This window comes from Rhinopithecus bieti, unplaced genomic scaffold (genome assembly GCF_001698545.2).
Source record: "Rhinopithecus bieti isolate Rb0 unplaced genomic scaffold, ASM169854v2 scaffold_39586, whole genome shotgun sequence".
Taxonomy (NCBI): domain Eukaryota; kingdom Metazoa; phylum Chordata; class Mammalia; order Primates; family Cercopithecidae; genus Rhinopithecus; species Rhinopithecus bieti.
Window position 1 is genome coordinate 3,014,771 of NW_016816842.1, and position 13,178 is coordinate 3,027,948.

Genomic DNA, 13,178 nt, shown 5'->3' on the forward strand with positions numbered 1-13,178 from the left:
TTTTCTTTGAGACGGAGTCTCACTGTGTGGCCCAGGCTGGAGTGCAGTGGCCGGATCTCAGCTCACTGCAAGCTCCGCCTCCCAGGTTTACGCCATTCTCCTGCCTCAGCCTCCCGAGTAGCTGGGACTACAGGCGCCCGCCACCTCGCCCGTTTAGTATTTTGTATTTTTTAGTAGAGATGGGATTTCACTGTGTTAGCCAGGATGGTCTCAATCTCCTGACCTCGTGATCCGCCCGTCTTGGCCTCCCAAAGTGCTGGGATTACAGGCCTGAGCCACCGCGCCCGGCCAATACCTGCTTCTTGGTTCAAGGTCATTACTAATTGCAGAATTCTGTCTTGGCTTCTACGTATTCTCAAAGCGGAGTCTTTCTTTCAGTGCTAGGTTTTTATCATTTCATTTCTGCCAGAGGCCTTTCCTTCCTATGTGTTATGCTTAATCCTGGTTGCCTGCTCTGTTTGACAATTAGAATAGCTGCTTGTTATGCTCAAGCCTGTCTCTTAAACTGGGGCCATAATTGCAGCTGCCTCTTTTTAACCAGAGGCCCTGACTGCATCTCTGCTCTCCTTGACCTGAAGCCTGGATTGCATCTCTCTGCTCTGTTTGACAGCCGCATCCTCTCCCTAGTCTAGTTTTCCCTATCCTTTGGTAATAGGAATGGCTTTGGAATCAGTGGAACAGAAGGAATATTGTAACGAAGCTATATTGTGTGGGCTTAGACAAGAGTTGTAGCCCTTGAGGCTTAGGTGAGAGGTATGGCAGGAGATCAGTAACATAACAGAAATGTTGCCTATAGCGTGCTGAACTGGAGTTGCAGCAGATATTAAGGTAGAATCCATGGGGAACTTCCACTCCCAATGCCAAAGTCATATCTACAATAGCCCTGACAGGTGCTTCACCTCCCAAGGAAGTTCACTTGTTGTTAAAGAATAGAGCTGTCATCTTTTTAAAATATTTGAAAATACCTCCAAGTGTTTCCATAATCTTTTCTTCTTCCATGCTCAAAAACTCTTACTGTCTTTAATGGAGTGTTTTATGTGACTTTTCCTTTTCCAGACTTTTTACCATTCTGGCCACAGACTTTGGAATCAGGCAACTTTAAGATACAAGTTACCTTTGTTAGCTGTCTAACATAGATAGTTACTTAATCTCTTCAAGCCTCCATTTTCTTGTAAAATGAGGATTATAATTGAACCCACCTCAGTAGAGTGGTTGTGAGGTTAAATTGGAGAACACATTGTAAAAACATCTGATATAGTGCGTGGCATATGGGAGATGTTTAAAAAGTAGAAATTGCTATGAGGAGGAGGGAGAGTTATTATGTCTAGAATAGTTCTCTTAATATATGGTGCCTAAAACTGAGTATCAGTGGGCCTTATTTGGTAGAGTATAAGATTTCTACCCTACATGATCTCCATCCTAAGTATTTCCAGTGCTGCTTGTAATATTGGGTTAGTTTTTTTAGTAATCTCATTTCACTTTAGTTTCATATTCAACTCTAAAATGTCGGTGCTTTTTTTCAGATGATCTGCTGTCAGGCAGGTTGAATCCTATCCTGTACCTATGAAGCTGATTTTAATTCTAAATCCAGTATTTCACAGTCATCCCTGTTAGTTTTCATCATGTTAGTTTGATTGAGCATTCCAGCTTGACAAGATAATTTTAAATTTGGGTCTTATCTGTCCTTTTAGTGAAACTTCAAGCTGGCCTGTGCCCTTTTGATACGTCCCCATTAATTAGACTTTGAGTGTATCCTGGCTTTCTGGCACAGGAAGATATCCCAGGATACCCTTTTTTCTTTAGTGCCCCAAACTTGGAAGTCTATAATTTCTCCAGGTAGCCACAGTTCTTTTTGTAGGGAATGGCCTTTAGAAACTGAGATCTCAGCTCTAAAGCTGTTCATTGCTCCTGGGTGTCACTGTTTCTAGGCTCTTTCAGTGATGTAGCTAGAATATGAGATAGATAGATGATTGATTGATGATTGATTGATAGATATTGATATATTTCTAATTCACGTGTTTAAAAAATATATCTAGACAGGTAATGTGCTGACGTCATAACAAGGCTTAAGGGAGGCATGTCTCACACATGAGCATGACACCCAGTCATCAGACTTTTGAATTATAAAAGTATCTAATTCAAGTTTAGCATGATAGAATTTTTTCTTATTTGTTTCTGTATTTTTATCTCTTCTCTTACACTGAAAATCTGGGGCCTTAAAAACAGTAACATAAGGCCGGGCTTGGTGGCTCACGCCTGTAATCTCAGCACTTTGGGAGCCGAGGTGGGCGGATCATGAGGTCAAAAGATCGAGACCATCCTGGCCAACATGGTGAAACCCCATCTCTACTAAAAATACAAAAATTAACTGGGCATGATGGTGCGCACCTGTAATCCAGCTATTCAGGAGGCTGAGGCAGGAGAGTTGCTTGAACCCAGGAGATGGAGGTTGCAGTGAGCCGAGATCAAGTCACTGCACTCTGGCCTGGCAACAGAGCGAGTCTCCATCTCAAAAAAAAAAAAAAACCCAGCAATATACTTACTTGTTTGCTGTATCCAGCAATATATTTTTTAAGATGTCAAATTAGGCTGGGCGCGGTGGCTCACACCTGTAATCCCCTGCACTTTGGGAGGCCGAGGCGGGCATATCACAAGGTGAGGAGATCGAGACCATCCTGGCCAACATGGTGAAACCCCATCTCTACTAAAAAAAACTACAAAAAATTAGCCGGGCATGGTGGCACGTGCCTGTAGTCCCAGCTAGTCAGGAGGCTGAGGCAGGGGAATCACTTGAACCCAGGAGGCGGAGGTTGCAGTGAGCCGAGATCATGCCATCACACTCCAGCCTGGTGACAGAACAACACTCCCATCTCAAAAAAAAAAAAAAAGATGTCAAATTTATATTTCCAAAATTCAAATACAAATATTACTACTAACCATAAAGCTTGCCAGTAAAATTAAAATTTCTTTGCAATTCTTTTATTAGTAGACTGTATCTATCACTAAGAGGGATAGATACAAAGTCCTTTATTCAGGAGACATTGTGAAGGACTTCTTTTCATTTATGGTTATTTTACTAATTGGATATTTAGTTAAGTTCATTTGTTTCAGTTTGTTTTCAATTTTAGGATCTACTTTTTTAAAATTGTGATCTAATTTAATATTTTGAATATGTAGAACATTTAACTTGTCAAAACTATATTAAAAGTTATACTCAGGGAAGTCTGCCTTTCATCCCTGTTCCATCCACTCCATTTTTCCCAACCTTGATAGAGATCCATTTTTATTCATTTCTGGTTTATCATTTCCAGTGTTTCTTGTAAACATGTATCTATATATAAAATTAAGTAAATGAATACATGTATTTATATATGTAAATAAGTATGTAAACAGTCTTATATGTACAAAATGCATAAGCATATAAATACATCTTTGTATACTTATTTATATACTTATTCAAGTATATTTTTTATTTTCTATCCTTTATTCCACAGAAAGTAATAAACCATAGTGTTCCACACCTTGCTTTTTTCAACAATAATATCCTGAATTTCACTACATAATAGTAAAGAGAAACGTTCATATTTTTCTTCAACCACTGTCTAGTACTTCATTATATGAGTGCTCTACTGTTAATTAGTTCCTTTAAGGATAGATGTTTGCATTGTTTCCAGTCTTTTGTAATTACGAATGATGCCACTGAATAACCTTGTGCATATGTTGTTTTGTATTTGTTGAAGTGTGTCTTTGGGGAAGATCTTAACACAGGATTTGCCATGTCATAGGGTAAATGTATCTTTAATTTTGTTAGGTTTTGCCAAATTCAGCTTCGTTGTGATTGTGCCATTTTGCATTTCCATTAGTAGTAAATGAAAGTGCTTGTTTCCTCCACAGCCTCACCAACAAAATCTGTTGTTGAACTTTATTGTTTTTGAGTCATAATTAGAAACCAAGGTCATATGACCTTTTCCAGGTCATAAAGGAGTTCACCAAGGTTTTATGTTAGAATTGAGATTGTTTCATGTTTTTTGCATTTAGATCTCTTATCCATTTGGAAGTTTTTCACTAGGATATAGTATAAGGTTGAGATCTAATTTTATCTTCTCCAAAATGATAATAGGATTGTCAGGACCATCATTTATTTTAGTCTGTTTTCCCTTATGATTTGAAATGTCTGTTTCATCATATACTAGATATCTGAACGTATGTGGGTCTATTTTGTCCATTGGTCTTTCTTCCTGTTTATTTAGTGAGGTCTTACGTTTTAACATCAGCAGGAGTAACCATTGCTTTTTTTTGCAGGGTTTTCCCGGCATTCTTGCCTCGGTTTTTTTATGTGTTCTTTAAAATCAGCTTGTCTAGCATCAGAAAAAAAAAAAAAAACCTATTGAATTTTTTAATCCATATTAAATTTTATCTGAGCTTATGATTTTGAATTGTCCTGTCCACAAATTAGGTACCTTTCCACATATCCAAGTCCAGGTTTTTTTGTTTGTTTTTGTTTTTACAGCTGTGTTTTAAAGTTTTCCTCACATAAGCTTTGCACATTTCTTCTAAATGTTTATTCCTAAACACAGTAGTATCTCCTTATCCTTGGGGGATATATTCCAAGAACCCCAGTGGATTACTGAAACCCTGAATGTTACCAAACCCGATTGTGATCAGTCAACACTTTTCTGTTCATGCCTTCCACCTACAAATGTAATGTCTTAACTAAGATGCAAACTTAATCCATTTTAACTAAGCACTTACGCACTGTGGCTGCAGCTTTTGCAGTTTGAGGTGTGATAGCAAAGCTACCATAATTTTTTCTCTTCGCAGTTTTGTAGATAGAATATTTGTTACCATAGACCTTAGTAACCTCAGCATGCTGTTTTTTTCTCTCCTTAAGTCGAGAACTTTCACCTTTTCACTTAAAGGAAGCACTTTACGCCTTGTCTTTGGCATATCCAAATCGCCAGCATCACAACTCTTGTACTATGGGGCCGTTATCAAGTAAAATAAGGGTTCCTTGAATATAGGCCCTGCAAATACCACGACAGTGATCTGATCACTGAGCTAACTACCGAGTGACTCAGAGGCAGGTAATGTGTACTGTGTAGAGTGGAATGGTGGGAGATTTCATCACACTACTCAGAATTGCATGAAATTTAAAGCTGATAAATTGTTTATTTCTGGATTTTTTCATTTAATATTTTCTGACTGAGATTACCCACGGGTAACTGAAACCGTAGAAAGCGAAACTGCAGGTAAGGAAGGACCGCCATATTTCATCTTTTTTCGCTGCTAGGGTAAGGTCTTATCTTCCATTCTGTCTTCTAAGTGGATATTATTAGTGTATATGATAGCTATTGATTTTTGTGTTAATTTGAATTATTTTATTTTGTGGTAGTTTTATATTGACTTTCTGGGATTTTCAGGTATCTCTCAGATTACCTGAAAATTAAGATAGTTTTTCTTCTTCCTTTCTAATTTGTTTGCCTATAATTGTGGGGTAGGGGTGGAGATTTGGTCTGATTACATTGGCTAATCCATCCAGTTCATTAATAATAGTGGAGATAGTGGGCATCCTTGCCTTGTTCCTGACTATGAAATGCTAGATTTGGGGCTGAGTTGTATGTGTTTTATCATATTAAGTATCCATCAATTTCTATTTCGTTACTTTTTGTTTTTTAAAATCGGGAAAAGGTATTGAATGCTGTTGAATTGATAAAGAAGATTACATAATATTCTTCTTTAGTAAACATTTGGTAGTGCAATAAATTTTATCAATTGGTTGCCTAATATTGATTCATCTTTAATTTCTGGAGCAAATACCACTTGGTTGTGATATACTGTTTTTTAATTTACCATAGGATAGTGTTTGTTCATATTTTATTCAGATTTGAATTTACGTGACTTCAGTAACATGAATGACTTCGCCACAGTGTTTTTAAAAGACTCATTATATACTGTTTAGTAATCTTTTCTATAATTTTCCAAAGAATTAGTATCATTGAATATAAACAGACTCCATCTTAGAAGTGTGGTAGCTAAGAACTTCATGGTGATTTCAAATGGTTGATTTCTGTCCTTCACCAAACCAGACCTCCAGTTCCTTCTTCAACATCTTTCTGTATAATTCTGTTTGAAGGCCACTCATTCTTTATTGAAAAACTGGAATACACAATTGGAGTTACATAATCCTATCTTTCTCTGTCATATGTTGCTTTTATCATTGTCTCTTCAACATTGGACAATAATTCCTTCTTTTTGCCAAATTTAGCTCCAAAAAGCTCTTAGGTTTTAGAGCCTACCACACTTATATAACTCAGGTTAACTCCAGGTTCTGATATTGCTTTCATGAATAACATATTTGGAAAAGAGCACAGATTTTAGCTCTGTTCGGGTGGTGCTGTGTTCTTCCCGATCCCTTCCCTATCTATTCCGTTCACTCTTCTCATTCTCTTGTTTCAACAAAAAAGTTTTGTCACATTATCTGTCCATCTATCCATCTGTCTTATCTCTGTACACATATGCACACATATATATTTTTTTCTATTGGTTCTCTTTCTTTGGAGAACCTTGACTGATATACCATGTGACCCAGCAATTCCATTCCTAGGTGTATACCCAAGAAAAATGAAAATGTAGGTCCACACAAAAACTTCTACATGAATGTTCACAGTAATAGTATTCGTAATAGCCCAAAGTGACACAACTCAAATATCAATCATCTGATAAGTGGATAAAATGTGGTATATGTATACAATGGAATATTTTTCAAATATCACAAGAAGTGAAATACTGATGCATGCTATCGCATGGCTAAATCTTACGGTGTAAAATGAATCTAATGCTATATGTTATATCTGTATCTGGTTATCTGGCTACATCTTCTGTTGGTTCTGTTTTTCTGAGGAACTCTGATATACCATTTGATCCAGCAATTCCATTCCTATGAGTATATATGTAAATAGATATCTTTACATGATATCTACATGTCCGTAAATGTAGATATCTATATAATACCTAGAAATGTCTGTATTTATATAGAGAACAAGAGATTGAGATTTACTTTAAGGAATGGGCTTACTTGATTGTGGGGCTGGCATGTCTGAAATTTGTAGGGCAGGCTGGCAGGCTGGAAACCCACGTAGGACTTCTATTACAGCGTTGAGGCAAAATTTTTTTCTCTAAGACATCTCAGGTTTTGCTCTTAAGGACTTCAACTAATTGGATGAGGACCACGCACATTATTGAGTGTAATCTCCTTTACATAAAGTCAGTTGATTGTAAATGCTAGTAATATCTTCAAGATATCTTCACAGCAACATCCAGATTATTGTTTGACCAAACAACTGAGCACTATAGTCTAGCCAACTTGACTCAAGATTAATCATTACATATGGTAACTCTGTGTTTAACTTTTTGAGGAACTCCCAGGTTTCTGAAGCACCATTTTACATTCCCACCAGCAATGTATGAAGATTCTGATTTCTCTGCATCCTCACCAACACCTGTTAATATCTGTCTTTTTTTTATTAGTGCTGTCCTAGTGTGAAGTGGTATCTCATCATGGAGATTTGCCTTTTTAATTTCAATATTGTGTTTCTAAGATTCATTTGTGCTGTCACATGTAAGCTGTTCATTCATTTTAACTGTGATATAATACTGTGTTAAGATACTTTGTAATTTATTCATTATTAATATTCATGCTGCTATTTTAATTACTATTCATATATTAATATATGTATATATATCAATAACTTATATTTATAATAATTTATACATTATTCATTGTTCTATTGATGGATGATTCGGTGTTCAATTTTTTGCTTCTATGAACAGAATATTCTTATACATGTTTCCTGGCACACGTGTGCAAGAGTTTCTCTAGACTGTGTATAAATCTCAGAGTGGTATTGCTGGTCTGTAGGGTATACAGTACTCAAGTTTACGAGATAATGCCACCCATGTTTTCCAAATGTCTCTATCAGTTTGCTTTCTCATTAGTGTATCAGTGTCCCACGTGGAACCATCAGGCCCCTTTTTGCCAATTTCATGGGTTTCTCAATTTGCACTTCCCTGGAGGCTAAACATATCTTCATATGTTTATTAGTCACCTGATTGCTCCTTTTAAAAATGCTGGTCATTGTGTCTTTTGCCCATTTTTAAAAATTTGCTCATTTCTCTTATTGGTATGTGTAGATTCTTTATTCTACACATTAATATTTTATCAGTTATATATGTTACAGGCATCTAGTTTGTTTTTTTTCCTTTGTGGTGTTTTTTGGTAAACAGAAGTTGTTGATTTTAATGCAGTTCCTCATTAATGCTATATACCTTATGCTTACTCTGTCTTAAGAAAGCCATGTTTAGATGGATAGCCATCTCATTCTTGTAGCCAAGCATGTTTATTGTAATTTTTCTTCCATCTCTGAAATAATTTGCTTGTCAGACTCTATAGGGATTATTCCTCTGTATGTGGTACTTTAAAAAAAAACTTTAAACATGTCAAATAATGGAAAAGATTGGAGAAAATATCATAAGGTGATTGATACTTAAGGCCGTGTCTTATAGATAGAATACATACTTAAATTTGGTGAAATATTCTGCAACTCTTCTAGATGGCAGGTGATAGTAAATACACAAAAATTGTGGTTCTACCAATAGCATATTCATTCCTTCTATAACAAAATTTGTATTAATGAGAGAATAGAAGATGAAATTAAAAGAGACTTTATTCTCTCTTAAAAAGCCATGAGACTTAACAAAAGTTAAAAGTGTGTTTTTTTTAATTCAGGAAGAGGATCACCTAGCCCGGGTAGAAGAGGCAATCACTCGTATGCTTGTGTGTGCCCTGAAAACTGCAGAGAATCCACAAAATACCAGAGCCTGGTTAAACCCCACTGAGGTAGGCGGCTTCTGGTCTTCATCATGGCAGTTAAGTTTCCTGTGGTAAACCAGCCCTGACTAGGACTTTTGTTTTCCAATGTAACTAAATGTATGTAACCACTTTAAAGGGTTTTTCTTTTCCGTTAGGTTGAGGAAACGTCCCATGCAGTGAACTGTTGCTACTTAAATGCAGCTGTTTCTGCATTTTTTGATCATTGCAGAACATCTAAGGTAGTAGAAATCCAAGCACTGAGAACAGATGGAGAGCACATGAAAAAGGAAGAATTAAATGTGTACAACCACATGGAGGTGGGCCAAACAGGTAGCCAGAACTTGACCACAGGAACAGGCAAACCAGAGGCAGCAAGTCCCTTTGGCCCTGATCTGCTACCTGTAGCACAGCGGTCCGAAGAACCACCTTCAGAAAGAGGAGGCATATTTGGAAGTGATGGGAAAGACTTTGTTGACAAGGATGGAGAACACTTTGGAAAACTGCATTGTGCCAAGAGACAACAAATAATGAACAACAGTGAAAAGGCAATTAAGGAACAGATTGCCTCAAATGCTACTACGGCTCCTTCTCAAACATTCATTTCTACGGATGACTTGCTGGACTGCTTGGTGAATCCACAAGTAACCAGGATAGTGGCACAACTTTTGATACAAGGAAGAAGTTTGTGATTCTAGTGGAAGATGACTTTTAAAATAATATTTTTTAAATATGTATTTTTAAGTAGTGTGACTGTAAAATAAAGATGAACCAGCAAAAGGTCAGTTTGCACGTTTGTAAATGTATTTATCCTTACCGAATTACATTTCAGTCTGTTGCCACCTTCTTTACTTTAAGTTCTAGGGTACATGTTCACAATCTGTTGCCACCTTCTTTCATGCATATTCCTCTTTGGCCAAACTGGCTGCTCTTTGTTTGTAAGCTTTTGTTCCTCCCTCATCCCATACTTTCAGCTTGTCTCAAATGTAAGTCCCAAGTATTTCCAGCAGGAAGTAATGTCTTCCTCAGCCTCAACCAGGGACCAGCCTGCTGCTTACTTTTGCAAATAAAGTTTTACTAGAACACAGCCATGGAATTCATTTACATATTGTCTACGATGTCTTCAGGATTACGACGGCAGTGTTGAGTAGTGACAGAGAGTGTATGGCCCAGAAAAAATACTCACTATCTGTTCCTTTACAGAAAAGCTTTGTCAGCCTCTGGTCTAATGGATCCACCGGGTCTGGAATCTAGCCTTGCTCTGAGGTGATCTCACTTGTAACAGCTACAGAATTCTCACTGGATAACCCCTGTCATTCAGAGCAGGATACCAATCAGGAGAAAAGTAGTTGTGGGTTCAGTATGAGGCCTCTTCAGGCAAGGAACTTGGACATCTAGGAACACCAATCCTGGGACTAAAAAGGACTCAAACTCCCCAAACAGTGACTAAAGACTTAGCTCAGTGAAATTGATCCCACTCTCATTACATTTGCAAGATCCAGGGATAATTAATCACCATCACTGTCTAAGAAGGAATTTAGAAATTAGAAAAGCATATTGATCTCTGGGTAACCATGCATGAAACACACAACAGAAAAGATATGCAAAGTCACCTTTGAGATGAACTAATAGCTGGCTATCCTACTGTCCTCGAGGTAAAGCGTATCAGTAAATCCAAAGTATGTGTTTTCATGGAGGGAAGAAGGGTGTTGTTATGTAAGCATCCCCAGGGAAAGAAGGGTCTGAAAAGAGTCCTTCTGTGGCACTTATCTCCATCTGACCACTATGTATTTACCTATGAATTTCATTAGTATCTCTCCCAACCAAAATGTAACTCCTTAAGGGTAGGGACTTTGATTATTGCTGTTATTTACAGAGCCACAATCATTGCCCAGCATGTAGTAGGTGTTTATTAAATATCTGAATGAGTGAATAATAAAAATGAGACCTTATTGACAATACCTCATCAAGTACATTGGGACAGAGAATGTGGCCAAAGATAAGGTAGCTGTTATTCTTGGTATATTCCTATTGCAGAAATAGACATCATTTACTACAGATATTTTACTTTTTATGCTTGCTACTCCTTTGACCACTTTTTCAAACTGCAGATAGTGACCTATTTTAAAATCAGTGTAGCAGGTGAGACCAGCGTTTTTTGTTTTTTTGTTCTGTTTTGGTTTTTTGTTTTGAGGTGGAGTCTCGCTCTGTCGCCCGTGCGACAGTGCAGTAACCCAATCTCTGCTCACTGCAACCTCTGCCACCCGGGTTCAAGCGATTCTCTCAGCCTCCTGAGTAGCTGGAATTACAGGTGCACACCACCATGCCCAGCTAATTTTTTTTTTTTTTTTTTTTTTTTTTTTTTAGTAGAGACGGGGTTTCACCCATATTGGCCATGCTGGTCTCGAACTCCTGACCACGTGATCTGCCTGCCTCAGCCTCCCAAAGTGCTGGGATTACAGAGACCAGCGTTTTTTGTTTTCTGTTTTTAAATGGAATAAAGTAATTTTACTGAATTGGAATACTCTTATTTCAGGAAACCTTTCATGCAAAATATTTCAGGGTAAGTATATCTCATAAAACTTTTCAGTTACATCTGTGTATGTATTGGGCTTGATATAAAATGTATTTTTTAGTGTAGGTTGGGGTCAAGAAAGTTTACAAGGCATTTTGAGACAAAACATTTAATTCAATTAGAGTTAAACCTTTGAGATGCTGAGACCTGGGAGAAGAGTTAACACATTGTTGTGCATGGATTTCTATGGTATGAAACAGATTATGGGGGATAATTTCCTGATTTCATAGAGACCGTAAGGCGGCAAGAGATTCTGACTATCTGCAGAGAATGATGTGAGAAAAGAGAGTGAAAGGGGGGCTGTCAGCCACCACGGTAGCTGCGTCCCTTTTCATCCTGCATTTCACAGGTAAGCTGCCTGAGCAAGTGAAATCATTGATTTTTTTTTTTTTATTATTATACTTTAAGTTCTAGGGTACATGTGCATAACGTGCAGGTTTGTTACATATGTATACTTGTGCCATGGTGTGCTGCATCCATCAATTCGTCAGCACCCATCAACTCGTTGAAATCATTGATTAAAGAGAACCTCAGCTGGGCGCTGTTGCTTACACATGTAATCCCAGCACTTTGGGAGGCCAAGGCGGGCAGATCACCTGAGGTCAGGAGTTTGAGACCAGCCTGGCCAATATGGTGAAACCCCGTCTCTACTAAAAATACAAAATTAGCCAGGTGTGGTGGCACACGCCTGCAGTACCAGCTACTCGGGAGGCTGAGGCAGGAGAATCGCTTGAGGCGTAGCTGGAATTACAGGTGCACACCACCATGCCCAGCTAATTTTTGTATTTTTTTTTTTTTTTTTAGTAGAGACAGGGTTTCACCATATTGGCCATGCTGGTCTCAAACTCCTGACCATCCGCCTGCCTCAGCCTCCCCAGTAGGCGGAGGTTGCGATGAGCCGAGATCACACCATTGAACTCCAGCCTGGGCGCCAAGGTACTTAAAGAATACAAACCTGGCCGAATGTGCCTATAATCCCAGCTGAGCCAGGGAGATTGCTTGAGCCCAGCTCGTGCAACATAGTAAAACTTCTATCCTTAAAAGAATAAAAAATAAATAAAAGCTCAGCCTTCCCCCTAATGTCACAGAATCAAGGGAGCAGCAGCAGGCTGCCTTATCTATTAGGTGCCGTAGACAATGGCTAGGGCCCACGAATCTTTTAGGAGGCCACAAAGATTTTTAGTTTCTTTTGAAATCAGTAACAAAATATATAATCCAGCCTTGACTTCATTTGTGTTCATGTCAATGCAGTTGCAAATTATATTTAACTTTTTGATGCAATAAAGGGCCCACAATGGCAAAAGTGCTTGAGGTCCATGAACATTTTATAGTGGCTCTGGGTGTCAGAGATACCAGAATTATTTGAGGTGCTTGCCCAAAATGCAGATTCCTGGGAACCACTCTAGTGCTAGAGAATCTGACTCCTTTGGGACGAGGCCAGAGCTTGGACTTTCAGCAAACACCTCAGGTGATCCAAATACCAAAAAAGAGAATTTCTGACCCTAGAGTAAACAACCAAGACCTATCACAGGTGCAAAGTGGACTTCTTTCAGCCGGGGCTACTTGCTAGGGTCGATAAGCCCTTCAGATTCACTGAACCATGGCTGTATCATGCCCCTTCCTGTAATTTTCAGCCAAATATTAATACACTGAGCATCCCTTCATGCTGTCATACTTAGTTGTGGTTTTAAAATTATTATTATTATCAGCAGTGGTGTTTATCATTAAGCCCCCCCC

At 38.2% G+C, this 13,178-nt stretch overlaps 1 protein-coding gene across 5 annotated transcripts in view; it reads left to right on the forward strand.

The window, feature by feature from the left end:
- The window catches only part of HSPBAP1 (HSPB1 associated protein 1), a 51,124-nt gene extending 41,172 nt beyond the window's left edge, over positions 1 to 9,952 (forward strand). For all 5 annotated transcript variants that reach the window (XM_017855364.1, XM_017855365.1, XM_017855367.1 and 2 more), the window contains 2 exons: positions 8,786 to 8,896; positions 9,025 to 9,952. In XM_017855364.1, the coding sequence (XP_017710853.1) occupies positions 8,786 to 8,896; positions 9,025 to 9,558 (645 nt within the window). In that variant the 3' untranslated portion in view covers positions 9,559 to 9,952. The remainder of the gene's footprint in view (positions 1 to 8,785; positions 8,897 to 9,024) is intronic.
- Positions 9,953 to 13,178: the final 3,226 nt, after the last annotated feature.